The sequence below is a fragment of the Accipiter gentilis genome, chromosome 7 (assembly GCF_929443795.1).
Source record: "Accipiter gentilis chromosome 7, bAccGen1.1, whole genome shotgun sequence".
NCBI lineage: Eukaryota > Metazoa > Chordata > Aves > Accipitriformes > Accipitridae > Astur > Astur gentilis.
In genome coordinates, this window is record NC_064886.1 from 338,825 (window position 1) to 364,387 (window position 25,563).

General features: G+C 66.1%; 1 protein-coding gene across 4 annotated transcripts; it reads left to right on the forward strand.

Moving 5' to 3' along the window:
• Nucleotides 1-2,000: 2,000 nt before the first annotated feature.
• On the forward strand, nt 2,001-25,563 carry SMTN (smoothelin). 4 transcript variants are annotated; one of them, XM_049805237.1, is made up of 21 exons: nt 2,001-2,250; nt 7,522-7,682; nt 7,928-8,021; nt 8,097-8,175; nt 8,269-8,606; nt 10,361-10,463; nt 10,691-10,953; nt 11,099-11,162; nt 12,483-12,581; nt 13,167-13,535; nt 14,658-14,761; nt 18,154-18,312; nt 18,404-18,479; nt 18,758-18,922; nt 19,523-19,585; nt 19,753-19,816; nt 20,150-20,320; nt 20,396-20,519; nt 20,592-20,743; nt 22,044-22,167; nt 24,631-25,563. In XM_049805237.1, exons 1-21 carry the CDS (start codon nt 2,200-2,202, stop codon nt 24,892-24,894), a joined length of 3,087 nt encoding a protein of 1,028 aa, XP_049661194.1. In that variant the 5' UTR covers nt 2,001-2,199; the 3' UTR covers nt 24,895-25,563. The 4 variants fall into 4 exon arrangements, with proteins under 4 accessions (XP_049661194.1, XP_049661195.1, XP_049661196.1 ...); XM_049805239.1 differs by having other exon boundaries at nt 2,002-2,250; nt 22,044-22,216; nt 24,631-24,771; XM_049805238.1 differs by lacking the exon at nt 22,044-22,167.

Here is a 25,563-nt window from a genome sequence, read left to right on the forward strand (position 1 = left end):
GGCACGCATGGCAGCCCGACAGCACAGGGCTCATCCAGCAAGTGAAGATCATGCCAATCCTGTGGCTGGCAGAGGGATAGGAAAGACCTGTTGGGTGACAGTGCTTAGAGGGCTTGGCTGTAGCACAGTTGCTTGGGAAGGGGCCATTGTGCTCCAGCAGAGCCTGATGCTGCTCAGGGCCAGAGAGCAGAGAGCTGCCAGGGAGCCAAGGGGAGCAGAGAGCAGAGGGCTCTAGGATGCCAGTCCAGCTGGAGATCCACGCTGTCAAACAGGCCTGGAGTGGGATGTCTGAACCAACAACACTCCCAGCATGGAAACTGCTGTACCCTCTAGGCACCTCTACCACACCCCATTTTTCTGGCCTGCCGTGGTGGGTCTTCCCCTGTGGCACAGGAGGCTGCAGTCCTACTCTATCCTGCACACTTCCTCAGGGAGCTGAAAAAGTCCCAGAGGAGTAGTGAACTGGATTTCAGTGACCTGCTCTGGGGAAGACATTTGGTCCCTGGGATGCCAGACAGGGCAGGGGGGAAGCACCTCTCCTCCTCTGCCAGGAGCTGGAAGCAGGTGGCAGCTGCCTGCTCTGCAGAGCCCACAGCACCTCTGGGTGGTCACAGAAGCAGGCCAGGCTTGGTCCACGCCAGGGGGTATTTCTGGCCTTTGCCCAGAAACAAGATTGAGCCCCACCAAGTCTGTCATGTGCTGAGCAGGGCTGCAGCCTTGCAGTGGGAAGCTTGAGGTCTCCATGAGATCCCCCCTCCACCCCGACGCCCAGGCTTAGCCATCCTTCTGGCACTGCCATCTGGGACAGGATGGGAGCCTGTAGGAATATATACCTCCCTAAATCCCTATATCCTTGTTGCTCCCACCCCTGGCTCAGAGACAGGGCCAGCTGTGAGTGGCACAGGAGTATTTATACCGTGTCCTGGGGCAGCAGAAGTCCGACTGAGAGAGGTACAGGCCAAACCAGAGTCCTGTGGGACGGTGTAGGGCCAGGAAGGGCTGAGGACACCACAAGCAGCTCTTGAGAGCAAGCAAGTGCCAGGGCCATGTGGGGCAACACACCCATGTCTGCAGGAAGCCCTTGCGGGCTGGGGGGCTCCGGTGGTGCCCTGGGAATTCATCTTGCGGAGGTGTTGGGAAGAGGCTAAACCGAGCCCCACATAGCATGTGCCGTGGTTTAAGCACAGCCAGCAACTAAGCACCATGCAGCCACTCACTCACTCCAGGGATGCTCCCCGTGGTGTGATCTCCCCCCACAGCTCTCTGCCCCGCACCTTGCAAGCTGGAGGTGCAGCAGCTTCTTCTGCGGGCAGCAACACCCCCCGCCCCGGGCAGGCACAGGCTGGGGGGTCCCTGGATGGAGCCAGCCTGGGCTCCAGGCTCCTCTGGGCTGACCGAGGAAGGGGGATCGCCCTCTCCCACCGCCACCCCGGTGCGCCACGGGAAGGGCTGGGGGCGCAGGGCCGCTCTGCAGGCAGCGCTGCACCCACGGGTGGGGGGTTGCTAAAAGCTGTCGCGAAAGGCTGCGCCGGGACGCCCCCGCGGGGGAGCGGCCGGGTGACACCGTGGCCGCTCGGAGACTGCGACCCCCCGCCGGGCCAGGCACGAGCTCTGCGGTCCGGCACCGGCACCGGCACCGGCACGGGCGCGGGCGGGCCTCCCGCAGTAGCTCCCCTGGGCTCCGTGTGGGGCGGGAGGAAGCCCGGACACTCGGGGCGGGACACGGCGCGGCGGCTCGGCTCCACGGGGCCGGCGCCGGCACCGGGACACCCCCACCCTCCCCCGGCAGCGGCGGCGGCGGCGGCGGCGGCGGCCACGGCCACGGCGACGGTGCCGCCCCCGCGCGAGGGTGGGCGGGGTCGGACAGGGTGGAGCCAGGAGGGGCGGGGCGGGGGCGGACCGTCCCGCCCGGGGCGCAGAGCCAATGGCGGAGGGGGGCGCGTAGGTAGGCGGAGCCGGCGGGGCGGGGCGGGGCGGGGCGGGGCGGCGGGAATCGGCGGGCGGCCGCGGCGCTGCCGGGAGCGCGGGCGGGCCGGGCCGGGCTGGAGCGGAGCGGAGCGGGACCGAACCGAGCCGAGCCGAGCGGAACGGAGCGGAGCGCGGGGTCGCGCCGCCTCTTTCGCCCTTTGTTGTCTCGGCCGCCGCCGAGCCCCCGGCCGGTAGCAGCGGCGGGCCCCGGCGGCGGGGCGGGCGGGCGGGATGTCCCAGGAGAATCTGCTCGGCATGGACGAGGGAGCGCTGCGGAAGCTGGTGAGTCCCCGCGGCGGGCGGGCCGGAGCACGGAGCGGGCTGGGCACAGCCTTTGCTCGCTTGTGGCGGCTCCCGAGGGGGAGGGTGGGTGCGTGTGAGCCCTGTGGTGCCCCGGTCCCGGTGCCCCGCCACGGGAGGGGAGGTGGTGGCTCTCCGAGGCGCGGACAGAGCGGGCAGCCGGGCTGGCTCCAGGGGCTGAGCGGTAGCGCGGGCCTGTCGGCGCCTCCGCGGGTGCTGGAGCTGCCGCTGCCCCTCGGCCTGGGGGGGGGTGAGTGGGGCCGCTGGCAAGGAGCTGGTGCAGTGCGTGGGGGGTTCCCGGGCAAGCAGCACCTGGAGGGGCCCGATCTGGCCTGGGTCAGAGCTCTGGACACAGGTGAGCACCCGTCCTGCCCCAGTGACTCCAGAGACTCCGGACGTGCTGCTTTGGCCACACTTGGCCCTTTGCTCGCACCAGCGCTCAGGCTGTAATGTGTCCGTCGGCTCCATCTCCTTGGCCGGTGGCTCCTGCCTGAGACGTTTCCTGCTGCCAGCTCAGTTACCTGGTCACCGTTGTTCTCCCGGTGCCGGCTGCCGTCTGGCCCGGGCCTCGGCTTGGTGCCAGGGGCTGCTCCCCAGGCTCTGCACCCGCTGGAGCGACGTCCAAGTCACATCCCTGCTCTGTTTGTTCCCCCGGGGAGTAAGAGCCGGAGCCGAGCCCTGGCATCATGGCTGCCAGGGCCAGGTGGGCTCGTGATGGATGAGGTGGGTGCCCAAAGGTGGGACTCTGGGTGCTGGGTTCGGATCTGCTCAGCCAGGGCTGTTGTGCCAGGAAGGCCTACAAACTGCTTTGGGCAGCCCTGCCACCTCCCCTCCAGCCCCGGGGCACCGCAGGCTCGGGGCTGGGGGTTTGCTGGGTGCCCCGGGGGGCCTGGGTGCCCCGGGGGCCCGGGCCGGCGCTGGGGAATGCTTACAGCAGGAAGCTGAGTCAGCCGGGAAGGCACGTCTGCGGGAACAGGAAAGAGTCGGGGTGCCGCGGCACCGGCGGGAAGCTGCGCCATGCCGTGGGCAGGGGGTCGGCACGGGGGCCGCACTGCCCTGCTGGAGCCTCCTGAGGTGCCATCCTCAGCCTGCTCTGGGTGACAACGCGCAGACCTGCCCATTGTTCGTGGGCCGAGGAGCCCGCCGCTCTCCCTGGGGTGACGTTGGGGCCGACGGAGGGCCCTGGAGGTGTGGGAATGGGTGGTCTAGGTTTCTCCCTGTCCTGCCAGTGCTCCGGCTCTGCCACGTCCCAGCTGAGGTCTCTGGGCTGAGACAGAGCCCCAGGAGCGGTGATGGGGTGGGTGCCAGCTGTGTGGTGCAGCCTGCCTGGGGAGGTGGATCTTACCCGCACAGCAAGCGCCGCTTCTTCCTGGGGCTTTGTCTTTGACCCGCTGGGGCTTTGTATCCCCAGAGCACCCTGCTCGGGACTCCCTGTGCCTGTGCGGTGCGGGCTGGGGAAAGCCTGCTCTGATCTGACGTGAGGCAGGGAAGGAATTATTTTTCTTTCTGGTTAGGTTTTGGCTCCACTCAGCTGGAAGAGGATTAGCCCATATAAGGGAAAACTGCCTCTCCCACCGCTTCCTCCCTGCTCCTCAACTCTCCCCAGCCCTCGGCTCTGGGCTGCTTCTCCTCCTTTCTCCCAGCAAGTGAGACCTTGGCAGCAGCGTGTGACATTTCGGAGGGTCCTGGAAGAAGGAGGCTGGGGGATATGAGCAGGTCCCTTGCTGGGACCATTACTGTCCTGGCTGGGCTGGGAGCTGCTTGGGAGCCTCTGCCCCCCATCTCCCTCCTGTAGTCATCCACATGGTTCCCTCCCCAGCTGCCTACTGGTATCGCAGTCCTGGGGAGGCCAGTTGGGATGAACCTGTGGTGCAGTGTGAAGGTGACCAAGGGCTTGGAGAAGCCTGGGGAGGAAGCTGTGGGGAATAGGGTGGGTGCTGCTCCAGGGTGGCCCTTAGGGGGGTGTCTGGAAGCAGGGGGTTATTTGAATGCTTGGGGCTTTGCTGGGCTCCAGGCTATGGTCTGCTGGCCCCGGGCTGGGGAATGCTTCCCTCTCCCAGCCCCTCCAGATCTCAGCCTGGTTAATTAGACAGACAGGATGCAAATCCCCTTGCAGGCAGAGGCAGGGCAGGCTTGAGCTAGGAAAGTCATGGCCATGAGGTCCCCTTCTTCTTACACCTGGTCACCTTTGGGAAGGGCTTCAATGGCCCCAAGGAGCGTTGCATACCTGCCATGTCCCTGTCCCTGTCACCCAGCTGTCCTTCCTGCTTTCCTCTGCCTGGGAGGCAGCCACGTTCTCCGTGGCTCCTTTCAAAGGTGACAGCAAAGCTTGGGGCTGCAGGAGGTGCTTGATGTGCCTGGCTCTTGTACCCCGAGCAGTTTCCCTGTGGCCAGGCTCCAGCCTCTCAATTGCTCTGTGCTCAGCTGCTCCAGGGAGCTGGATGGATGCAGGGCTAATTACAGCCCTCCTGGAGGATCTGCCAGCCGTGCTGGGGCTCTGAACACTGCTGTGCTTGGGCATCATCGGGAAAGCAGCCCACGGGTGCCTTGCCAGCACCCTTTTCACAAAGCCACTTTGTGTGTGTGCTGAGGCGGGCGTTTGCTCATAACCATTAATTTGCTGCTGGCTGGGCAGGGCTGGTGGGGCCCTGGCATGTGCTGATCCCTGGGCCTGCCTGTGCCGGCAGGGTTGGGCCCCTAGGCCCCTTCCCACCCCCTGGCTCCAGCGGTGGTTTCCGGCATGCTCCCCCTCGCCACTGGCCACAGAGCCTCCAAAGCCACTCACTTGCCTCATCCCGGCTCCCTGCTGACGTGGGCTTGGGATGAGGCTCTGTGTCCTGCCCTGCTGCTGTTTCTTCTGTGGGGAGAAGCCTTCTAGGACCTGGGTGCGGGCCAGGTCCCAGCTGGAGCATCCTGGACAGGCCAGACGCTGGAACTGGTGGGCGGCTGTCATGCAGCACGAGGGTTACTGGGGTGTCCCCTGCTCTGGTGTGTGCAGGGCTGGTGTCCCTTCATGTCCCCCCTTTCCTGGCAGTTCCGGCTCCTGCAGCTGCTGCCACCTCCGTTGCCCTGGCCTGGCTGCTGGGGCTGAGCCAGGCACCACCAGCAGCTTATTTAGGGAAGGGCTGGGACCTCGGCTTCCCGGCATGTGGTGGAGGAGTGTTTTTCTGTCCTCAAGGCTTTCGCGTGGCTGTGGGGAGAGCCAGGCTTGCCATGGGGCCTCTACTTCCAGCCCCTTGTTTTGGGCTGGTCCAGGCTCCATAGCTCCCCCAGCCCATTGCTGCCACACTGTGAACAGCAGAGCTGGGCTTTCCGACTGGCCAGGGTGGCCACTGTCCCAGCAGGGGTGAAAGGCCCCATCTAGGTGCCTTTGTCCTGGCAGCCAGCGTCCTGGCCTGCAGCAGCATCCCCAGGGTGCAGACAGCTGCAGCGCGGACGGACGGGAAATGGGAGGCCCATGTGGACGGACGGGCTGGTTTCCTCCCTGACATCCCCCTGCCCAGGCAGCACAGCAGCTCCTGCTCTTCCCAGCTGCTTCCCTGCCCTTGTGCCAGCGGAGGTAACAGCTCCGGATAAGAGCCCCGGGGGGGCTGCAGCACCCAGCCCTGGGCAGCAGGCAGACACTCGCGCTGCTGCAGGATGCGATAAGCGGCTGCAGTGTGCCGGGAGGGGTGGCACTGTCAGCTGGCCTGCTGGGGGCTGCCAGGTTGGGAGGGAGCACCCCAGCTTCAGGCGGCTGCCCCCAAGGTTGTGTGCATTTTCAGCACCAGGCTGGCCAGGGGGAGCTGCCCTGGGGATCGTCAGTTGCGGCTGCCAAGCATTCTGCTGGGGTCTTCCCAGCTGGGGAAGGATAATGCTCCCGGCTGGGCTTTGAGGCTGGCAGGGGCTGGAGGACCACAATTTTGGCTGCCGCTGGGGTGGTACATGGCTGCTCTGTGCCTGCTGGCTTCACTGGGATGGAAATATCCTCCCCTGGTCTCCAAACCCTGAGCAGGGAGGGCAAAGGGTGATGGCTTTGCTGGGGGCTCTGTGCAGGGGGGTTTCTGTATGCGGGTGGTGGTTTGGGGCTCTCGGCGCTGCTCAGCCTGTGTCCAACTGAGGGACCAACCCTGGTTTCCCACTGCAGCGGAACCTGAAGAACCCGGATGGGTGGCCTGGCAGTGGCCCATGGGACTGGAAGGGAGGGGACTGATGCTCTTGTCCTGTGGTGCAGCCGCGGCCACTCCCAGCATGCCGGGGCTTGATGCTGATGGCAGCTGCTGTGGGTCACGGGGTTTATTTTTAACGAGCTCCATGGGAAATTGCCTCCTGGGTTCCCAGCACCGGGTCAGTCCCGATGTCCCACAGCAGGACAGTGGGGCTATGCCTGCCCTGGCTGGCCTTTCCCCACGGATCCAGCTGCCTTCTACTCCCCTTCCGTGTGGGGCGGGGGGGGGCTGTGTACGGCCCCCTCAAAGCACTTGGGCTGGTGGCAGGGCTGGGGCTGTGGACCTGATCTGTTAGAGAGGAAGCAGCTCTGGGTGCCCATGCTAGGTCCTGGCGGGTGCTCTTGGGTAGGCTGAGTAGCACCCACGAGATGTTCATGGGGGGGCTGGGGGGGTTGTGGCCGTGCTTCCCACATACAGAGGGTTGCACTTCGATTTAGGACAGATCCCGTTCATGGATTTGGCTCCGAGAGCCGCCTGCCATGCCCTAGCACTGGGTGAGGGTGGTGAGGGCTGCATGGGAGGCTGGGGGGGACCCCTCGTCAGTGTGATGCTGGTACCCTCCCAACCAGCACCTCCTGAGGGCCATGGGGCTGGGGGGGGAACAGACTCTGCTGTCCCCCTCTGCTGCTGGAGGGGCTGGCGTGGGCAGGAGGGCTTGTCCCTGTGCTGGTGGCATGGGGGGGCAGGACTGCAGTGAACCGACCCTTGGGGGCTGCACAGACCACCGATGGGCACTCATGCCGTGCGTCCTTGTCTCCTTGCCCCTCACGTGCCTGGAGGTCTCAGTGTCAGCATGCCAGCCCCTCACCATGGCTGATCCCAGCATCCCACTCCTGGGGGTGGTGGTGGGGGGGTCGTGCATGCTCCCCGCGGGGCCTGGCAGTGCCGGGCAGCGTGTGCCATGTGCGTGGGCCTCACCAGACAGACGGCCCCATTGTATGGCGCGTGGGCAGCCCGCAGCAGCCCGGCGAAGGGCGGTACCAGGGCTGAGCCAAGGGGCCACAGTGGCCGGAGCTGGTGCTGAGCCCTGTCCCGTCACACCCAGCTGGAGGCAACGCTGGACCTGGCCGAGCGGCGCCGCATCCGCTCGGCCATCAGGGAGCTGCAGCGGCAGGAGCTGGAGCGGGACGAGGAAGCGCTGGCATCCAAGCGTTTTCGCCCGGAGCGTGGCAGTCACCGACAGGACGACAAGGAGAACTGGCCTCGGTGAGTCTGGCCTGGGGCTGGGGTCCCGCGCACCCCCCGCCTTTGCCCCAGGAGACGGCAGCTTCGAGGCCCAGCCCTGCTGTGGCTTGGACAGATTTGGGTTTGTGCGAGGGTGGGAGCAGCCTGGCACCGAGCAGCTTGGCGCGTAGAGGGGGGCCATTGCCTGATTTTGCGGCTGCCCACGAGTGACTTTGCTCCCGAGCACCCACGGCAGCTCCCGGCCGGCCACTCTCGCCCCCGCGCAGGTCCCGGCGCCTGGAGGAGGAGCAGCAGGCAGCCCTGGCCGCCTTGTCCCAGCAGCTTGAAGCCATCACAGACGTGGAGGAGCTGACAAAACTGGTGAGTGACCGTGTGCTGGGGCTGACTGTGTGCCGGGGCGACCCTGCTTCTCTACTGGGTGTTTCCCTCTTGCAGCTGCGGGCAGCGGGTGAGTACGAGGAGCGCAAGCTGATCCGAGCTGCCATCCGCAAGCTGCGGGCTGAGGAGATTGAAGGTGAGGCACCATTCCTGTGTCCCGGAGTGGCTACCATGGAGAGCCTGGAATGTGGGCAGCTCCTTCCAAAACGCTGCCTTTGCTCCCATCCAGCTGCAGCCCTGGCTGGGAACGTGCAGAGCAGCCGGAGGGACGGCAGTGAGCCCCACGCTGTGCCTGGGGATGTGGAAAGCAAGCAGAGTGATGATGCCGAAACACCAGCCCTGGCTGGGAGAGGGAAGAGCAGCCAGAGGTGTGATACCGAGCTACCAGCCCTGGCCGGGAGTGAGGAGAGCCATGGCGAGGGCAGTACCAAGCCCCTGGCCACAGCCAGGAGTGGGGAGAGCAGCCAGCAAGATGATGCAGAGCAGCTGACGCTGGCTGGGCTGGAGGAGAGTGGCTGCGGGGGGGCTGCAGAGCAGCCCCCTGCCCAGGAGTGCAAAGGCTCAGCGGTGAGTGTGCAGGGTGCTGCTGGGGAGATGGGACCACCAAAGATCTCCTCGCCTTCCTTCCCAAGGGCTCCTGTGCCAGCCTCTCTGGGGCACAAACCCCCGGGCATGCTGGGCTCACTCACCCGAGGGGACTGGGGCAGGTGGAGCTGGGGTCTCTGGGGACATGGCCAGGCTGTGCCTGTGTCACCAGTGGTGAGCTGGGGCTGGGGGCTCAGGCCTGTGTGCCCCTGGGCTTCTCCCTGAGGATGAAGCCTGGGCACGAGTGCTGTGGGTGAGGGGGTCTGTGGGGCCCCTCAGTGCACTTGGTGCACCCCTCCGTGCTGCGGCTCTGTGGGTATGGTGCTCTTTGGAGGCGACGGCCACTTGTCCTGCCTGCGGCAGCTGCCTACATCAGTCCCCTTGCACAGGCAGAAATGTTGACCCCTCTGTCCCCCTCCCTATGCTCATTGTTCCTGCTGTCCCTCAAGGGGCTGGGGCTCGCTCTGGAGCAAAGCTGGTGCCTACCACCCATGGTAGAGGCTCTCTGGCCGGTCAAAGGATGAGCTGGTGGGGAGGGCTGGAAGGAATGGGCACAAGGCTGGGTCTTCTGCACAGCAGAGGTGATCCTGCAGGTGACTATAGCTTTTGTGGTGGTAGGAGGTCCTTGCAGAGACACCATGTGGAGTTGCCCTTTGGGAGAGAGGGTGGGGAAAGGAGAAGCAGTGGTTATAACCACAGCTGAGCGGGAAGGCGTGGGTCCCTGCATCTGCCTCTGTGCAGCTCAGCTTCCCCCTCCACCTGCCCCAGGGCCACGGCAAGAGGCTGCAGGGGGGACATGGCCCTGTGCCACCTTTCAGCACTGTCTGCCTTCCCCATCCGGCTGTGCTGGCACGCTGCCCCCATCCTGGCCGTGCTGGGACATCTCCCAAGCAGCTGATAGAGCTGTCCCACTCTGTCCGGCTGATGACTCCAAACCCGAGGCCATTACCCTGGAACAACGGCTGCAGTGGCGCCTGGGTTTGGGTCCTGGTTCCCCAGTGCTCCCTTGGGGTACGGGCCCCTCTCCGCCTCCCCCCACTCTGGAGTCATGTCAGCACCTGGAGCCTGTGGTGCTCCTAGAGGCACTGGCACCCTGTGCCTTGGCTGGTGACACCAGGACACCCCGTCCCTGCTCAGGCACGTGTCAGGGATGCACCTGTCACCTGCATGCAGTCCTGTGCCCAGAGCATCCCGTCGTCTGCCAAGCAGAACTGCCAGTGCTGGGGACAGGGACAGGGTGATGCAAAACTGGGTGCTCCCTGCCTTAGAGAACCCTGAGGTGCCTGGGCTGGGTGGCAGGAGGGGACAGGGGCTCTGGGCAGAGGCTGTCCTCTCCTCCCACCTCCTGGCATCCATGCTGGACAAGGCTGGTGTAGTCGTGGCAGAGGCCACAGACCCGAGAGCCAGCTCCTTGCTCCGTGCCCTGGTGCTTATCAGCCCCACGGAGAGGGGTGCAGGGATCCCCAGGGCTGTGCAGGGTTTGGGACAATCAACACAGCGTCCTTCTCCTTGCCTGGGGGAGGCAGTGGGGTGTGGGGACACTTGTCCCCCTGCCAGCCTCCTGCAGTGACCCCTGTGCAGGGAGTGGCTTGTCTATCCCCGGCAGCGTGCAGGCAGGGACATGGGTGGCATGGGCAGAGGCCACAGCCTGCGGCATGTCCCTGGCCACGTGGCAGGGATGGGACGGGGTGACCCAGTCAGAGTCTGGCCCTGCTCTCACCCCCTGCTCTCCCCAGGCCCATGAGCAAGATGACGCAGTGGAGCAGGAGCATGTCCTGGCTGGGATGCAGGAGCTATGCAGCCAGCAGGCGGAAGACCCCCAGAAACCCAGCGCCCAGGGTGAGTCCCCATGAATGCCGGAGGCAAAGCCCTGTCTGAGTGCGTGTCTGGGGCCAGAGCAGCACCAGGGCGAGCTGCAGGCAAGGGCAGGAGGATGGAGAGGGCAGCACGGCATGTCCCAAAGGTGTGGGCAGGGGAGCCGGGCGCCTGCTGGGGCCGCAGGAGCAGGGATGCTCTGCCGGCAGCCGCAGCCTTCCCCCATGCGGAGCCTCTTCTCCCTCCTGCAGCTGTGGTCTCGGGGACCCTCGTGCTCGTGGAGCTGCAGCCAGCCCCAGAGCCTGGTCCAGAGCCCGAAGATGGTGGCAAGGAGGTGGAGCGGGGCCAGCTGTGGTCCCCAGGTGCTGCCCAGCCCAAGGGGCAGCACCAGGCATCCTGGAAGGAAGAGAGCGTGGGCAGCCCTGCCACCACCCAAGAACCCGGTGGGGGACAAAGCCACCGGGTGGAGCAGCCCCCCCCAGGCCAGCCCAGCACTGGCAGCCAGGGCAGCCAGGTACAGAACTGGTGATATGGGCTGGGGCCGACACTGCCCTCTTCGCCATGGGCTGGCGGTCCCATGGGTGAAGGCGGCTTGATGGGGTGGGGGGGGTGCGTGTGGCCCCCCCAGCTGACTGCTTTGCACCTTTCCTTTCCTGCAGCTTGGTGTTGGGGTGCAAAGCCAGGTGCTGGAGCCAGCCAGGAGGTGTGGGGAGCCACCAGCGGGTAAGTGCAGCCCCATGAGGAGGGAGCGCTGGGGCCGTGGCCCCCCCTCTCCTCCCCTCCAAGCTGGGCAGTGCTGCCCCAGGGGGCCCCCACTGCCCCCTTGCCCTGCGGGATGCGCGTCCCCGCGGTGCAGGGAAGGACGTCAGTCCTGGGGACATGACTTAAGCCCATGCGGGCTGTGGCAGGAATGTGAGGGCAGGATGTGGCCAGGCCAAGGGCCATCCCCAGCTGGTGGCCATTTGCCACGCGGCCGTGCGGTGGCAGTGCCTGCCCCAGCTGGGTGCTGGGGGAGCAGGGTGCCAGGCAGGCTGTTTACCAGTCCCCCAGCTCCAGGCCGGGCAGCAGCAGGGCCATGAAAGGGAATTGGTGCCGGCAGCAAACCCCGGCCTTTTGCATTCTTTGTCCCAATAAGGCTGGGAGCCGTGCGCCTGCTGGCCCCGACCCCCCCGGGGCCACGCTTGCTGGCCCGGCCGGGGCCCAGCACCCACCGGGTCCTCCCTGCAGCCTTGAGGGATAGCGGTGACCAGCAGCTGCCCTCTTCCTACTGCTGGGAAAACTGTCCCCACGGCTGTGCCGGGAGGAAACAGGTGTGAAAAAACCAGAAAGCAGCTCTCTGCCCCCAGTGTCAGGGTTCCTGCTCGGAGCCACCCTTGCAGGTGCAGGTCCCCTCCTTCTGAGAAGCCACGGGGGGCTGCTGGCTTCTGGGAAGGCAGATACGCTGGGGACATACTTTGAGGTGGTGGGTTGCATCGTGGCACAGCCCCGGGGCAGAGGGAAGTGTGCAGGACCTGACCCAACCTTGCAGGACCTGACCCAACCTTGCATCACCTGGAGGGCTCAAACCTGGGTGCTGGGGAAAGGCTGAGCCTCCCCACTTGGGCATCAGAGCACTGCCTGTTCAGTGCCTGCCTGCACCCTGGATGCTCCTTGGGTGGGGGCTGAGCCACTGGGTCCCCTCACCTTCCTCTCTGGAGGTGATGCTGGGCTGGCCCCGCTATGCCGGGGCCTGGTGGGTGCAGGGGTGATCCCGATCTTTTGGCACAGACCCTGGGTACAGCTCGCTGCTCTGCTGGGGTGCGGGTAGCCCAATCTCTGCCTTGCCCTCCTCTGCGGCGTGGTTTGGTACTGTAGGGCAGAGTCAACTGCCTGGGGTGCAGAGCAGCCTGCAAGTGCTGGTGGATTTTGGCGCTATGCACTGGGGAGTGTGGGGTGGCAGGGAGGGGGACCCCAGGGTGCAGTGCCTGGGGGCTTGGGGTGGGGTGTGGCAACAGCACCCTGTGCCACATTCACCCTTGCATATCTGGCCTGTCCCTTCCCAAGTGGCAGTGCCCACCCAGGATGTAGTGGGGACCCCGGCTCGCCTGAACACTCACCGGTGGGAGCAAGTGCCGTCCTCCATGCGCCTGGCTGGTCGCACAGGTAAGGTCCCAGCGGCGGCTGCCTCCACTCTCTCTGCTTCCTAGTGGCAGGAGGTTCCCGGCGGAGCCCGGGCAGGTGCAGAGCTCTGCAGTGGCGGGATGCTGCGGGATGCAGCTGGTTGCTGGCTGCCCACCCACCCGCTTCCTTGCCCCCCCGCCCAGCATCCATTCTTCCCCAGTGGTGTGCACAAGCAGCCAGGCCCCAGCAGAAGCAGGGTGGCAGAAGCTTTGAAGGGCTGTGGCCGCCCGGGGGTGGGCAGCGTGCGTGGCAGGGCATCTGGAGGGGTTGCATGTGTGGTGGGGTCTCCGGGGGGGGGGCAGCATGCATCGTGTGGGCACCACAGAGGGCTGCATGCGTGGCAGGGTACCGAGGGGAGGGTGGCATGGTGCGGGCACCCCGGGAGGCAGCATGCATGGTGGGGCACCCAGGGCGGGCTGGGCAGCGTGCATCCTAGAGGGCACCCCGGGGGGCTGCATGCATCGGGGCGGGGGAGGGGGCGGGCAGGGGGTGCAGCATGCGTGGCGGGAGCGCCCGGGGGTCGCTGCAGCCCCGGTGACCCCACGGCGCCTGTCCCCCTCCCCGCAGAGCCGGGCCCCACCGGGCCCCCGCTGCGGGCCGCCTCGGTGCGGGAGCGCGCCCAGCGCTTCACGCCGGCGGGCCCGGGACCGGCCCCCAGCACGGCGGCGGCGGCGGCGGGCGGCCCGGCGGGGGCGGGCGGCGCGGGGGGGCGGGCCGGGCCCGGCCAATGGCAGCGGGGGCCCCGCACGGCCCCGCCGGGGCCCGCTCAAAACGCGCGGGGCGGCGGAGGCGCACAGCAGCGTCCGGCCCCGGTCCCCGCCGGCGCCCGCCCCGGCCTCGACGGCATGAAGACCTGCTTCACCATCGAGATCAAGGATGGGCGAGTGCAGCCCCTTGCGCCCCGCGTCGTGGCCGCCCCCGGCAGCCAGCGGGCAGGTGGGCAGCGGGCAGGGAAGGCGGGCAGCGCGGGCAGGGGCACGCGTCGGGGCAGGGGGTGGCGTGAGGAAGATGGGTGGCGCAGGCAGGTGGCGTCCGTCGGGTCGCTGCGTGGGGCAGGCGGGCACCGTGGGGATGATGGGCACGAGTGGGCGTCGCTCGGGGAGGTGGGGCTGGGAAGGGTGGGCAGGTGGTGGGCACCGTGGGGGCAGTTGGCACCGGCAGGTAGGCAAGGCAGGCAGGCGCCGGCAGGGCCGTAAGCACCGTGGGACAGTGCTCCCGATGGGATGATGCGCACAGTCAGGCAGCGGAGCAAACGGGTGCCAGTGGGCAGCTGGGCACTGAGAGGGTGGTGAGCGCTAGTCAGCAGGTGGAAACCAGCAGGCAGATGGGCCGCAGCGGGCAGGTGGGTAGCGATAGGCCAGGCAGGCACTGATGGGACGCGTCAGCAGCAGCAGTGGCATTTGGGTGCTGGCGGCCCCAGAGGCTGAGCATGGGCACTGCCAGAGGAACAGAGGCCATGGGCAGGAGCGTGCCAGGCAGCCCTCGCCCTTTGACAGGGATGCTCAGCCTGCCCAAGGCATCTCAGTACCGGGAGGCTGTCTGGCCCTGCAGCCTGTCCCCATCCCCACTCTCCTGCCACGCTCATGCCCGGGGTCCTTCTCCAACCCCCTGCCCTATCCCCACAGCGCTGCCCCATTCTCTGCTCCATATTCACAGTCTGTCCCCACTCATCTGCTGGTCCAGGGGAGTCCATGGTGTCCTGCTCCATCCCATCCCCACTGCTGTGTGGTGTCTGATCCAGCCCTGCCTGCCTGCAGACATGGCTGGCTTAGGGTGCTCCTGGGGCCATCCCTCACACCAGGAGGTCTTGGCTCCAGCTGGAGCGCAGCGGAAAGTGCCCTTCCTTGGCGAGGAGGATGAGCCAGGGTGGCGAGGGGGGCCTGGCTTCCTTGTCCCTTGGCTGTCCCCAGAGCCCCTCCCCTGTGCCAGAGCTCAGTGCCCACCGCTGAGGCAGGATGCGTGCAGCAGCCAGGCAGCCTGGCAGGAGCCGCTCCCCAGGTGCAGGGCTGAGCCTGCCGGGCTGGGGCAAACCCCGCATGCCTCTTGATCCTCTTGCAGAGGTGACCCTTGGGCTGCGGAGCACCCCCATCCGCATCACCACCGTCCCCAGCAGCGTCAGCAGCGTCTGCAGCATCAGCAGCATCAGCAGCAATGTCACCAAGGTGAGTGCCCAGAAGGGCTGGGTGCCATGGGGCCATGCCCCACTTGGACATGGCCTGGGGCCTCCTGGGCTTGGGATGGGGAGTGATGATCAAGGTGGGTGGGTTGGTGCTGGCACCATGGTCCAGAGGCTCTGGCTGTTTTTTTGGTTTTGTTTGGGGTTTTTTTTTTGGTTCGGTTTGGTTTTTTACAAAGAGACCCTGGGGTCTACGCATTGAGGCACAGTCCCAGCCATGTGATCCCCCTGGACCGTGCCACCGTGTATGCCAACACTTGGGGGCTGGGGAGGAAGTGGGCTGGAAGCTTTTTGTGGGTCTCCCTCTGTTTTAAATACCTTTTAGGGTGGCAAGAGCTCAGGGAATAACCCAGTGCCACCCACCCCTCTGTTTTCCCTCCTGGGAATGGACCTTGACTGTGGTGCTGGGGAGCCTGCCCAGGGAGGGGTCCCCAAGGGTCTCTGACCCACTCAGGAGCTGCAGGGTGAGGTTCTGCCTCCTCCCCCTGCTTTGCAATCCCAAGCCAACAACACAGCAGCAGCCCCAGCCCGCCTGGCCCGGGAGGGATTCTTGGGTATGACTGGAAAAATAGAAGAAAAAAATCCCTCTGCTCTGTTTTGGGGGGAGAGCGGGATGAGGTGCTCCCCAGGTGCTGGGGGTGGCGGGGCTGGGTGCGCACAGGAGGCAGCCCCACGCGCACAGCCCTTCAAGCGCTTTTATCTGCTCCTGGCCATCTAGGGTAATGCAAGGCGCTCGCGCACACAGCCTTGGCAGGAGCTGGGATGTCAACTGCAGCGCTGTGTCGCTCGTGGCCCTGCACGCGCCCAGCTGCCTCTGCGGGCATGGCACCACTGGTGGCCATAACACCGCTGCTGGCCACGGCACCACTGGCTCACTCCGTCCTCGGCTTAGCCCTTGCTGGCGTGAAGCAGGCAGTGCCCACAGGCTGGCAGGGCTGCGCTCAAATGCTGCCTGCACTAGGTGGCAGGTCCGGCTGCCCACAGGCAGGTTGCTGCCTGCAGAGGGGTGACTTCCCCGCACTAATGCGCTTGGGCAGGCTTGGCCCGAGCAGCCCGTCAGCTCTCATTAAGGTATTAGCGGCACTGGCCGGCAGGGTCGGGGGCTTGGGACCCATCGGCTGCCCGGCAGGAGACGCAGCCTCCAGGTGTGCTCCCGGTGGGCAGGGAGGAGGAGGAGGTGGCAGTGGTGCCGGCAGCCCCGCCAGGTAGGGCTTGGTTGGAGGGACTGGTGGGGTGCAGGGGTCTGGGGACAGTGACAGTGGCTGCTGCAGTGTGTCTTCTTGCTGGTGGGGTGCTGCCTGTGCCCGCTGCGCAGGGGCCTGCTCCCCCTGGGGCATCCATCAGGCGGCACAGGGGGGATGGAGGGCCCCAAAAGTCACGGCTGGTTGTGGAGGCCCTCAAACCGGCACCAGCCTGGGGCCGGAGATTTCAGTGTGTTGTGGGTGATGCCAGCCAGGAGCAGGAGGGCACTCGGGCTAAAGAGTGCGTGGGTGGTCCCCGGCCCTGGAAGCGCATCCAGCACGGCAACGGTCTGGGGCTGATCCCGCATGGGGCCTCCACCCCACCCGCCATGCCGCACGGCTCCCCCGGGCTGGCGTCGCAGGCACCGGCAGCCGCCTGGGGCTGGGGGGCTGCTCGGCAGGCCTCCCCCTTGCCGAGCCACCTGGTCCTGGGGCTGGAAACGCTGCCAAGTGTCGGCGCTTGCCTCGGCACCCCTGCGCGGGACCCCCGGCCACTGTGACAAGAATAGCCCAGCGGGCTCGGAGCCGGGCCAGGCCGGCCTCCAGCCGGGGGTGGTGCCCCCCGGCGCCCCTATAAAGGGCAGAGGACAGCTGAGCGGGGCCCGCCGCGGCGCCTGCCGGCACCGGTGCTGCCGCCATGCCGGGGGTCAGCCTGGAGGGGCTGGCACAGGCCGGGACGGCCGAGCTGGCAGAGCTGCGGCGGGAGCTGGGGGCTTTCCGGGGGGCCGTGGAGGGGCAGCTGGAGCAGGCGCTGCGGCGGGTGCAGCCCCTGGCGCAGGCGCTCCGGGCGCTGGAGGAAGAGCACCTGGAGCTGCGGGCAGAGCTGGCACGCCTGGGCCACCTCCTTGACCTGCTGGTGCTGCGGTTGGGGCCGCAGGACCCCCCCGGGGAGGACCTCAGCACCCTCTTCCTGGAAGCGCAGGACCCTTGTGCCCACTTTGAGGGCACCGAGGAACCCGGTGGCCCCGTGGCCCATCCGCCCGCTTTCTCCAGCACGCGCCAGCAACCGGCCCCGCACCTCTCCCGGAGCAACAGCGGTGTGAGTGCGGGCTGCCCTGCCCCACGGCAGTGCCTGGCGGGGGGGGGGGGGAGTGGGAGGGTGGCACCGGCCCACAGGGCTCTTGGCGGCCCTGGGGGAGTTTGGAGCGAAGGCGAAGCCCCTGGCGTGAGGTGGGACCGTGGCTGCGGTGTGTGGGCAGCGCAGCGTCGCTGGGATTTGCCACCATTTGGGCTCGCTGCTGCGGGGGGCAGACGGCGCCTGTCTGCTCCGCATTGCCGGCATGCCGGCTGGGTGGGCAGGCTGCAGGCAGCTGTCCTGCTCCCGCCTGCACACAGCAGTGGTGAGGCGCAGGTGGTGGCACGGGTGCATGTGGCCGGCATCACCTCCAGCCGGTGGCTTTGCCATGGGCCGGGTGCCAGGCCAGGGCAGCGGGATGCAGGATGGGGCCAGGTGTGTGTCAGAGCTGCTCCAGCCCCACACCAGCACCTCCTCTCTGCTGCCTCCATGCCCTATTCCGGGCCTGGCCTGCTGCCTGCCGCGCATTGCTGGGGGGTCGTGCTGAAAGGGACTTGGCGTCCTGACTTTGCTCCGGTGGGGGCTGAGCTGGCCTAGATACTGAGCGGGGATGCGGGGGAGGCTCTTGATCTCCTGCAACAAGCTCTTTTCTCCACTAAGTCCTTTAATTCCCTGGAAATCCCTTGTGCTGCTAGCGGTGCATGCTGGCCTTGCCAGCACCTTTCCTGCTGCTGGGCACCAGGCACTGCCCAGCCTGGAGCACCCGGGCAGCCCCTGCCTGCTGGAGGGCCCCTGCAGCCTGTGGTGATGGGGGTGGGGAATATTTGGGGACGTTTTGGCAGCCAGTCTGGGAGCAGGTCGGAGACTGCCAGGCCCTCTCGGGGCAGGGGGTGCTGTGGGGGGGAAATGTCCTGCTCCCCTGTCTGCCTTGGTCGCCACAGATGCCCATGACCTCCCACCGGCTGTGAGTTCTTGTGCCACATGTAGCATGTCTTCAGGGTCCGTGCTGCCCGTAGCACTGGGCAAGTGTCAGGGTGGTGGGGGGCTTGGACCCTGAGCAGCATGGTGGCAGAGGGGTGGCCAAGCTGGCGGGGGCTCAGTTGCACAGTGCTGTCCTTGTAGATGGAGCCGGAGATGGTGGAGCAGCCACAGGCGCCTAGGCTGGAGCCGGAGCTGCCCAATGGCATGGAGAAGGTCCAAGTGAGGGAGCTGGAGAGAAGGAGCAAGCTGAACATTGAGGAGCTGAACAGGATTGAGGATGAGGATGTTCTGGATAAGATGGTACGTCCTCAGCTGCCGGGCTCCTGGGGAAGACAAGGGGACCCCGAGCTGGTGGCAGAGGGGTGATGCTGACCCCCACCTCTTCCTGCAGCTGGATCGGACAACGGACTTTGAGGAGCGGCGACTGATCCGAAACGCCATGCGGGAGCTGCGCCAGCGCAAGCGAGGTACTTGGGGATGGTGACCCCCACAGGGGTCAGGACTCTGGCAGTGGTGTTGCAGGTGGAGCCAGCAGAGTGCTGGAGTGGGGCTGTCCAGCTGTGGTAAAGCAGGAGGGTGCATTGGGTCTTCTGCTGCACCCCTGGCTGTGCTAAGCTGAGGACATCGTCCTTCCCACGATCCGGTTCTAGACCGGCAGCAGCTGGCAGGACCCCCCATGTGGCAGGGACCGTGCCCGCCACCCCTGCCTCTTGCTGCTGACACCCTTTTCTGCCTGTGTTTGCAGACCAGCGGGAGAAGGAGAGGGACCAGCGGCTGCAGGAGATGAGGAGCCAGGCTGCAGCAGGGAGGGCCAGCCACGCCACAGAGACCACCACCACGCAGAGCACCCAGTCGGCCGACGGCTTGGCACACAGCACCGTCACCAAGACAGAGCGTCTCGTCCAGTCTAGTATGGGCTGTGGGAGTGCAGGGCTCACTTACCCAGCATGGCCAGTGTGCTGACCCTTCAGGAGGCTGTGCAGAGTCTTTCCCAGCGCTCTGCCACAACAGCTTCTCTCTGCCGCTTTCGCTGCTTGTCCTGACTCTGGCTTGACCACGCTGGGAGCAGGACTGTGGTTTGGGGCTGAGTTTTGCTGCATCTCCTCTGCCTCGCCCAGAGCCTGCCTGGGGATCTTTAAGGGATTTGCTCTGGCAACTTGCTGCCCAATCCTCTGCCCCATCAGGGTGGCAGAGGCTTTGTCTGTACCTCGGGCCTGTCTCCTGTCTCCTACACCTCTGCTCTCCCAGTCCCTGGGTGGCTCAAGCTGAGAGTCACTGCAGAGGGTTGAGGGATGCTCCAGCTCCCCGCTCCTTTGCACTGGCCTCTTTGCTCTGCGTGTGGGGGACACGTACCATCTGTCCCCTCTCTGCCTGCCCTGGCCATAGCTCTGCCACCTGGGGCTTCTCCCTGTTGTGCTACATGGATGTGAAGGTGCTTGGCAGCAGTGGGTGTCTGTGGGTGCCACTACCCTTGGCCCCAGCTGATCCCCCGTTGCCTTGCTGCCTGCAGGTGATGGCACCAAGACCTCCCGTACCACAACCATGGAGTCAAGTTATGTGAAGAGATCGGACAGTAAGAGTTTTTGCTGCCCTTTCCCCACAGGACCTTCTGGGCGCAACCTCAAGGGCATTGCTGCTGCAGAGCCATCTGTGCCCATGGCACGGGCAGAGCCTCCCACCTGCCTGGTGCCACTTCCCTCAGTGCCTGCCCAAGGCCTCTCTTTTTCTCTCTCTCTGCAGATGGCAACAGCACACTTGTTCAAACCAAATCATCCTATAGTTCCTCTTCCAAGAAGACCGGCAGGTGAGCAGCGGTGCATGCCCCGGGCCAGCTCCAAGCAGTCCCTGTCAGCCATCTGCTTGCACAAACCCTCTCTGCCCAGCTTGTGGTGTCCCTGTGTGGGGATGTCCCCAAAGCCTCCTGGTCCTGGGGCACACACTTTGTCTCCAGCAGTCCCCCTGGGGCCCTCCATGGGCCTGGAGATGTGTCTGCCAGCTGGGGACCTTAAGCCACCCCCCTTCTGTCTTGGGATATGGAGCTCTCCAAAGCACCAGGGCTGGGAATAGGGTGAGGCCACCACATGCCCTTCCCTGGGCTGCCCGCAGTCCCCCTTAGCTTTGTCTGTCTCTCTCCCAGCATCTTTGACCGTGAAGACGAGAGTACCTCCAGGCAGAGCAGCCTGGCCGCACTGGAGCGGCGCCAGGCTGAGAAGAAGAAGGAGCTGATGAAAGCTCAGAGCTTGCCCAAGACATCTGCCTCACAGGCTCGCAAGGCCATGATGGAGAAGCTACAGAAGGAGGGTGGGAGGTGAGTCTGGGCCAGGGGCAGGCTGGCTGGGGCGGCAAGCGCCACATGGATAACACCCTGTGCCTTTTGCTGCAGCTTGCCAAACCCTGCGGCGGCGCGCACCACCGTGCAGCGCTCCTCCAGCTTCGGCGTGCCCAATGCCAACAGTATCAAGCAGATGTTGCTGGACTGGTGCAGAGCCAAGACCCGGGGCTACGAGGTGAGTGCCACCTCCTCTCCTCATCCCCAGGGCCAATTGCTCTGCCCCTTGGTAACTCTCCCACCCTCACAGCACGTGGACATCCAGAACTTCTCATCCAGCTGGAGCGATGGCATGGCCTTCTGCGCCTTGGTCCACAACTTCTTCCCTGAGGCATTTGACTACAGCCAGCTGACGCCCCAGAACCGCCGCCACAACTTCGAGGTGGCCTTCTCCTCCGCAGAGTATGTAGCTCTCGTGCCATCACGTGGGCTTGGGGCAGCTCGGGGCAGCTCTCCCACTCGCTGCCTGAGGCGAGGAGGGACACAGGCAGGGGTGATGGTGCTGGAGGTGGGCGCCCATCAGCATCGCTCCCCCCGTGTCGTGCAACAAGGTTTGGACACCGGGAGGGGGAAAGCAATGGCTGCATCAGAGCCACAAGAGGCCAGCGCAGCCCAGTCTGACATGGCAAGGGTGGGCACGGGGGTCTGGGCTTCCTGGGTGTGGGGCAGAGCACCGAAAGGCAGGGCAGCGACTCCCCAAGCTTGCCCGGCCACAGGCAGTACATCCCATCCCTGGGGAGCGGGGTTTGTCCGTGCCAGGCGCCTCCTTTCACAGTCATAGGGGCTCAAACACCGTCGCAGCTTCTCCAGTCTCTTCCCTTCCCCTGTTGCTTCTGGTTTTCCTGGGTGCTGAGAGACGGGAGCGCGTCCAGCTGGAGGGCTGGCAGCCAGCCCCTCTCTCCTTCCTTCTGTCTCTCTCCCACCCACTCCTGCTCCCCTCTAGCACCCTGCCCAGGGGCAGGGCCGGACAGGTGGGGGTCCCATCCTGGCCGGTGCCCGGGGTGGTGGCATGAGCTGGGAGCTCCCGTGAGGTCCCTGAGTGCCGTAGGGCAGTTCGGTGGAGCGAGAAGGGGGCAGTGTGCCTGGCTCTTGGCGTTCCTGGTAATGGACTTTTTGCCTTAATTGGGGAACCGGTGTGTGGACTTGAGAGTGCCATCGATCTCTCCAGCCTGGAAGCCAGGTGGCCTCTCGTCCTTCCTCTTCCTCCTCCTCCAGCTCTTGTGAGCATCTTCTCCCGAGCTTCCTGCACCAGGGCTGTGCCGTGCAGTTCCAAGCGGAGCTGGGCAGGAGGGCTGGGCTTGAACCCCCCCATCCTCCCGGCGGGTCTATATAGGAGCTATATAGAGCGCTGCTCCGCTCTGGAACCTGCTCCCCAAGCACCCGGCGTGCCAGAACACTTCACTCCTCCTCCTCTGCCTCTGTCTGTCCTTCCCTCTGGACCTCACGCCTCTCCACGCCGCTCACCCGTCCTTCCCCTCCCTTGCTTGTGCCCCCCCAAATCTCACTGAATGGCCTTGGCGCGGTGGTGCCTGGAGCCCTCCTGCCCCTGCATCGCGCACCCCCGGAGCATGCGAGAGCAGAGCAGCATCTGCCTGGGGGAGGGACGGGAACTGCATTGATCCGTGTCTCTTGTTTTCTCTCTTCCTCCCCTCCCCGACTGGGCTGCGGTCACTGGCTTGCCCCTCTCTCTCCCTGCCCCCAGGAAGCACGCGGACTGTCCGCAGTTGCTGGACGTGGAGGACATGGTCCGGATGCGCGAGCCAGATTGGAAGTGTGTGTACACATACATTCAGGAATTCTATCGCTGCCTGGTCCAGAAGGGGCTGGTAAAAACCAAAAAGTCGTAGCCCATTTTCACCCCCCCTGGGAGCGATGGTGAGAACCTTCCCCTCCAAATATCTGCCCACACCCCACCACCGCCGCTTGGCCGGGGAGCGGCCGCCGTGGCTGGGGAAGAGGCTGGGGGATGCTGGTGGGTGAGGGGCGAGTCCTGGTGGTGTCGGCCAGCGGGGCCAGGCGGTGGCCAGGAGAGGGGTGGAGGTGGCCGGCTGGCCTTCCAGAATAGCACCTGTAGGGATTTGGGGAGGGGTGGACTGTGTCACCCTGGGGGGACTGTTGGCTCTCCAGCCACAGTCAGGGCGGTAGTGGGAACAGAGCTGCCATGGCTCTTCCCTCCCTGCTGGCTGAGGCTGACCCAGGGCATTAGCTGCTGAAGACACCGCTCTGGATGCTCTGCAGCAGCATGAGCTGAGCGGTGCTGGAGCCCCCCCCCTCCCTGGGATGCCCAAGCGTCACTGCTCACATTTGCTGCCTCCTTCCCCCCGCCCTGGCGTGTGTGGGGGCTGCTGGACCCGGCCAGGGGGGCAGGGGGGAGCAGGGGGGTGCTGCAGCCACTGCTGCGAGGCCAGGCATGGGCGATGGTGCCTTGCCCGCGAGGTGCTCCCTGCTCATATATGGGCAAGAGCGGGGAGCCTGGAAAGTGTGACTCAAGGCTTGGGTCCTGCCTCGTCTTGCAGTGTTTGTGCCTGTCTTCAGGGGCATCCCAGCTGGCGCTGGAGCCCCTGCTCCCCGGGCTCTGTGCGGCACCAGCACACCGGGGCCCAAACAATGGCTTTATAAGGGCAGAGCTGCTCTCCTTGTGCTGCCGTTGCTTTGCCATCACCCCCTGAGCTGGGGTGGGTGGCGGGGGGGCTCCAGAGCTCAGGCGGGGGCTTTCCTAAGGCCCTGAGCACGGCCTCCTCCTTCCCCAGAGCGGCCAAATCACGAGGTAGGGCCGGTGATGGCCAGGCTGTGGGCTCGGAGCCCATTGACTCTAGCGCAGCAGAGGCCCCGTGGGAGAGCTGGGACAGTGGGGTGCAGGAGCAGGGTCCTGCGCTCCCCTTAGTCCTGGTGCTCCCCAGGGGGCTAGCACCAGCTGGGGGGTCCGTCCTCGGCTCTACTGGCTGGGGTGGGCTGTGCTGGGAGAGGGGGCAAGGCATGCAGCAGGGTTACTGCAGCCAAGGGTGATGGGGGAAAGGGTGGTGGTGGGTGGCAGCTTGGGCTTTGGACCCTCCTTGTGGTCAGAGCTGCCCAGTGTACCCTGCCATTGGGGCAGAGCCCCTGCCAGAGGGTGGCCCCAGCGCCAGAGCAGCTGGGGCCAGCCATGGCATCAGTGGGGGCTGCCAGTTCACACTAAGCAGCCCCCAGGTGCTCGTGGCTACATCGGCCATTAGCAGCAGCAGCAGCAGCCTTGGGGGGGCTCCAGCGCTGTCTGTCCCCGACGGGTGCTGGCAGCTGCCCCACTGCCTGGCCGGGGTGCAGGGACCCAGGCAGGGCCAGGGGGATTGCTTCTGTGTCGTCCCCCCCCAGCAGAAAGGCAAGAGGATGGAGGCGGCCAGTTCCCCTCTGTGGCCAGCCTGGCTGTCGCAGTGACTACCCTAACCGTGGCGGCAGCCCCCTCAAGCTGCCCCCCCCCCGCCCCCCTCCGGCTGCCTAGGGAGCCCCAGCCAGGGGAGAGCGGTGGCACCCAGGGAACTGGGTGGGTTGTGTGGGTAGAGTGAGGGCAGGGCTGCCACTCCGCTGAAGAGGCAGCAGCAGAGCTGAGGCTGTGGGGATGGGGGGACAGCCATAGCCGCTCTGCCAGGGCCCCCCCACGGTTGGCAGCTGCTGGAGCAGGGCCCTGCACAGACCCCAGCTCCGCACCAGGGCCTAGGTGGGGAGGTGGCAGGCACAGGCCAGCACTGAGCTGGTTGAAGCCGGGCAGTGCCCAGCCCACCGGTGGTGCTGTGCTGTGCCTGGGGCAGGCATCCTCCCCAGGGTCCAGTTCAGGGTGAGTGTGGGAACCAGGCTGGCAGGGCTGATGGGAAGCAGGAGAGCAGGGCCAGGGCTTGCAGCAGGACTGACGGGCAGCGTGTGCCCAGTTCTGCCCTGTCTTTCCCTGGACCACCTGGTGGGGTTCAGGGTGCGGGCACGGCACAGCACAGACACATGTGGGTGGGCAGGCAGGTCTCCCTACAGTGCACCAGCATCAGCTGGAGGAGGAGGAGGAGGAGGAGGGTGGGCAGAGCCTGAGCAGGGCATACCGACTGACACCAAGAGCTGGGGCAGAGAGCAGCAGGATGGCAACGGGTGCTGGCAGGCAGGCAGCATGTGCTCTTCCAGCGTCAGGAGCAGCAGGACTGTGGGTACTGAGAGGGGCTGAGGGGAGCGGTGCCCAGTGCCAGCAGGCCCTGAGAGGCATGGGTCCCCTGTCCCAGCCCCTGCGGCGGGGCAGCCTGCCCAGGGCCATGCTGAGGGCTGTGTCTCTGCAGGACGCTGGTGGACTGCGTGCCCCTGGTGGAGGTGGAAGACATGATGATCATGGGGAAGAAGCCGGACTCCAAGTGCGTCTTCACCTACGTGCAGTCCCTCTACAACCACCTGCGTCGCCACGAGTTGCGCATGCGGCAGAAAGAGTGCTAGAGCCTGCCCTGCCCGCCGCCCCGCCGCCCCCTGCCCTCAGGGCTGCCGGTGGGCAGGGGAGCTGCCTGCCCCTGGAGCGTCCAGGGGAGCCACAGGACCGGCGCTGGGGATGAGGGGGCTCTGCCACCAGGGCGGCCCCATGCCTCTGCCTTGCTGGAGCTCCCTCTGCCCCAGCTGGCTGCGGGCTGACCCCGTGGGCAGGGCAAGGCAGGGCCAGGCAGGCGCTGCCAGGGATGCTCCGCGGCTTGGCTTGCCTCCTGCGCTCCAGCGTGTTAAGTTATTTGTTCTCTGGGAGTTGTTTGTTCCACGGGCAGCGTCCCTGCATCCCTAGGGAGGCCCTTGAGCCCGGGGCTGGCATGGGTCGTGCAGCTCAGCCTGGGTTGTGGGGCATCCTACAGGCAGCGTGCCCACAAGCGGTTCTCCTTGGCCCCCTTTGAGGAAGCCCCTCTGCCCACCACAGGCCCTGCTTGGTGCCACCTCCCTGGGGATGGCTCCACAGCCCCGTGCTGACACCCTGCTTCCCACTGCGCACATGCACCCTGGGGCACTTCCACACTGGGGGGCTGCAGCACCCATGTGCTGGGGGGGCGGGCGGGAAGGTGAGGGGTTCCAGGGGAGCGAGGGGCCCGAGGAGTGAGCTGGGACAGCAGCCCCTGCTCTCCTCCCCAGCTCAGGGCACCATGTGCTCAGCACCGCTCGCCCCTCCATCACCATCTCTACACTCGCGTTGACACGTGTACCAACACACCAGCCAGACAATAAAGGTTTATTCTATAGGGTGA

Excerpts from the sequence above, each read along its gene's own strand:
- SMTN (XM_049805237.1), top strand. The coding sequence starts at position 2,200 with ATGTCCCAGGAGAATCTGCTCGGCATGGACGAGGGAGCGCTGCGGAAG. Across the intron at positions 2,251-7,521 it reads AGGGAGCGCTGCGGAAGCTG|CTGGAGGCAACGCTGGACCT; the intron begins GTGAGTCCCCGC and ends CGTCACACCCAG. Across the intron at positions 18,313-18,403 it reads AGGATGTTCTGGATAAGATG|CTGGATCGGACAACGGACTT; the intron begins GTACGTCCTCAG and ends CTCTTCCTGCAG.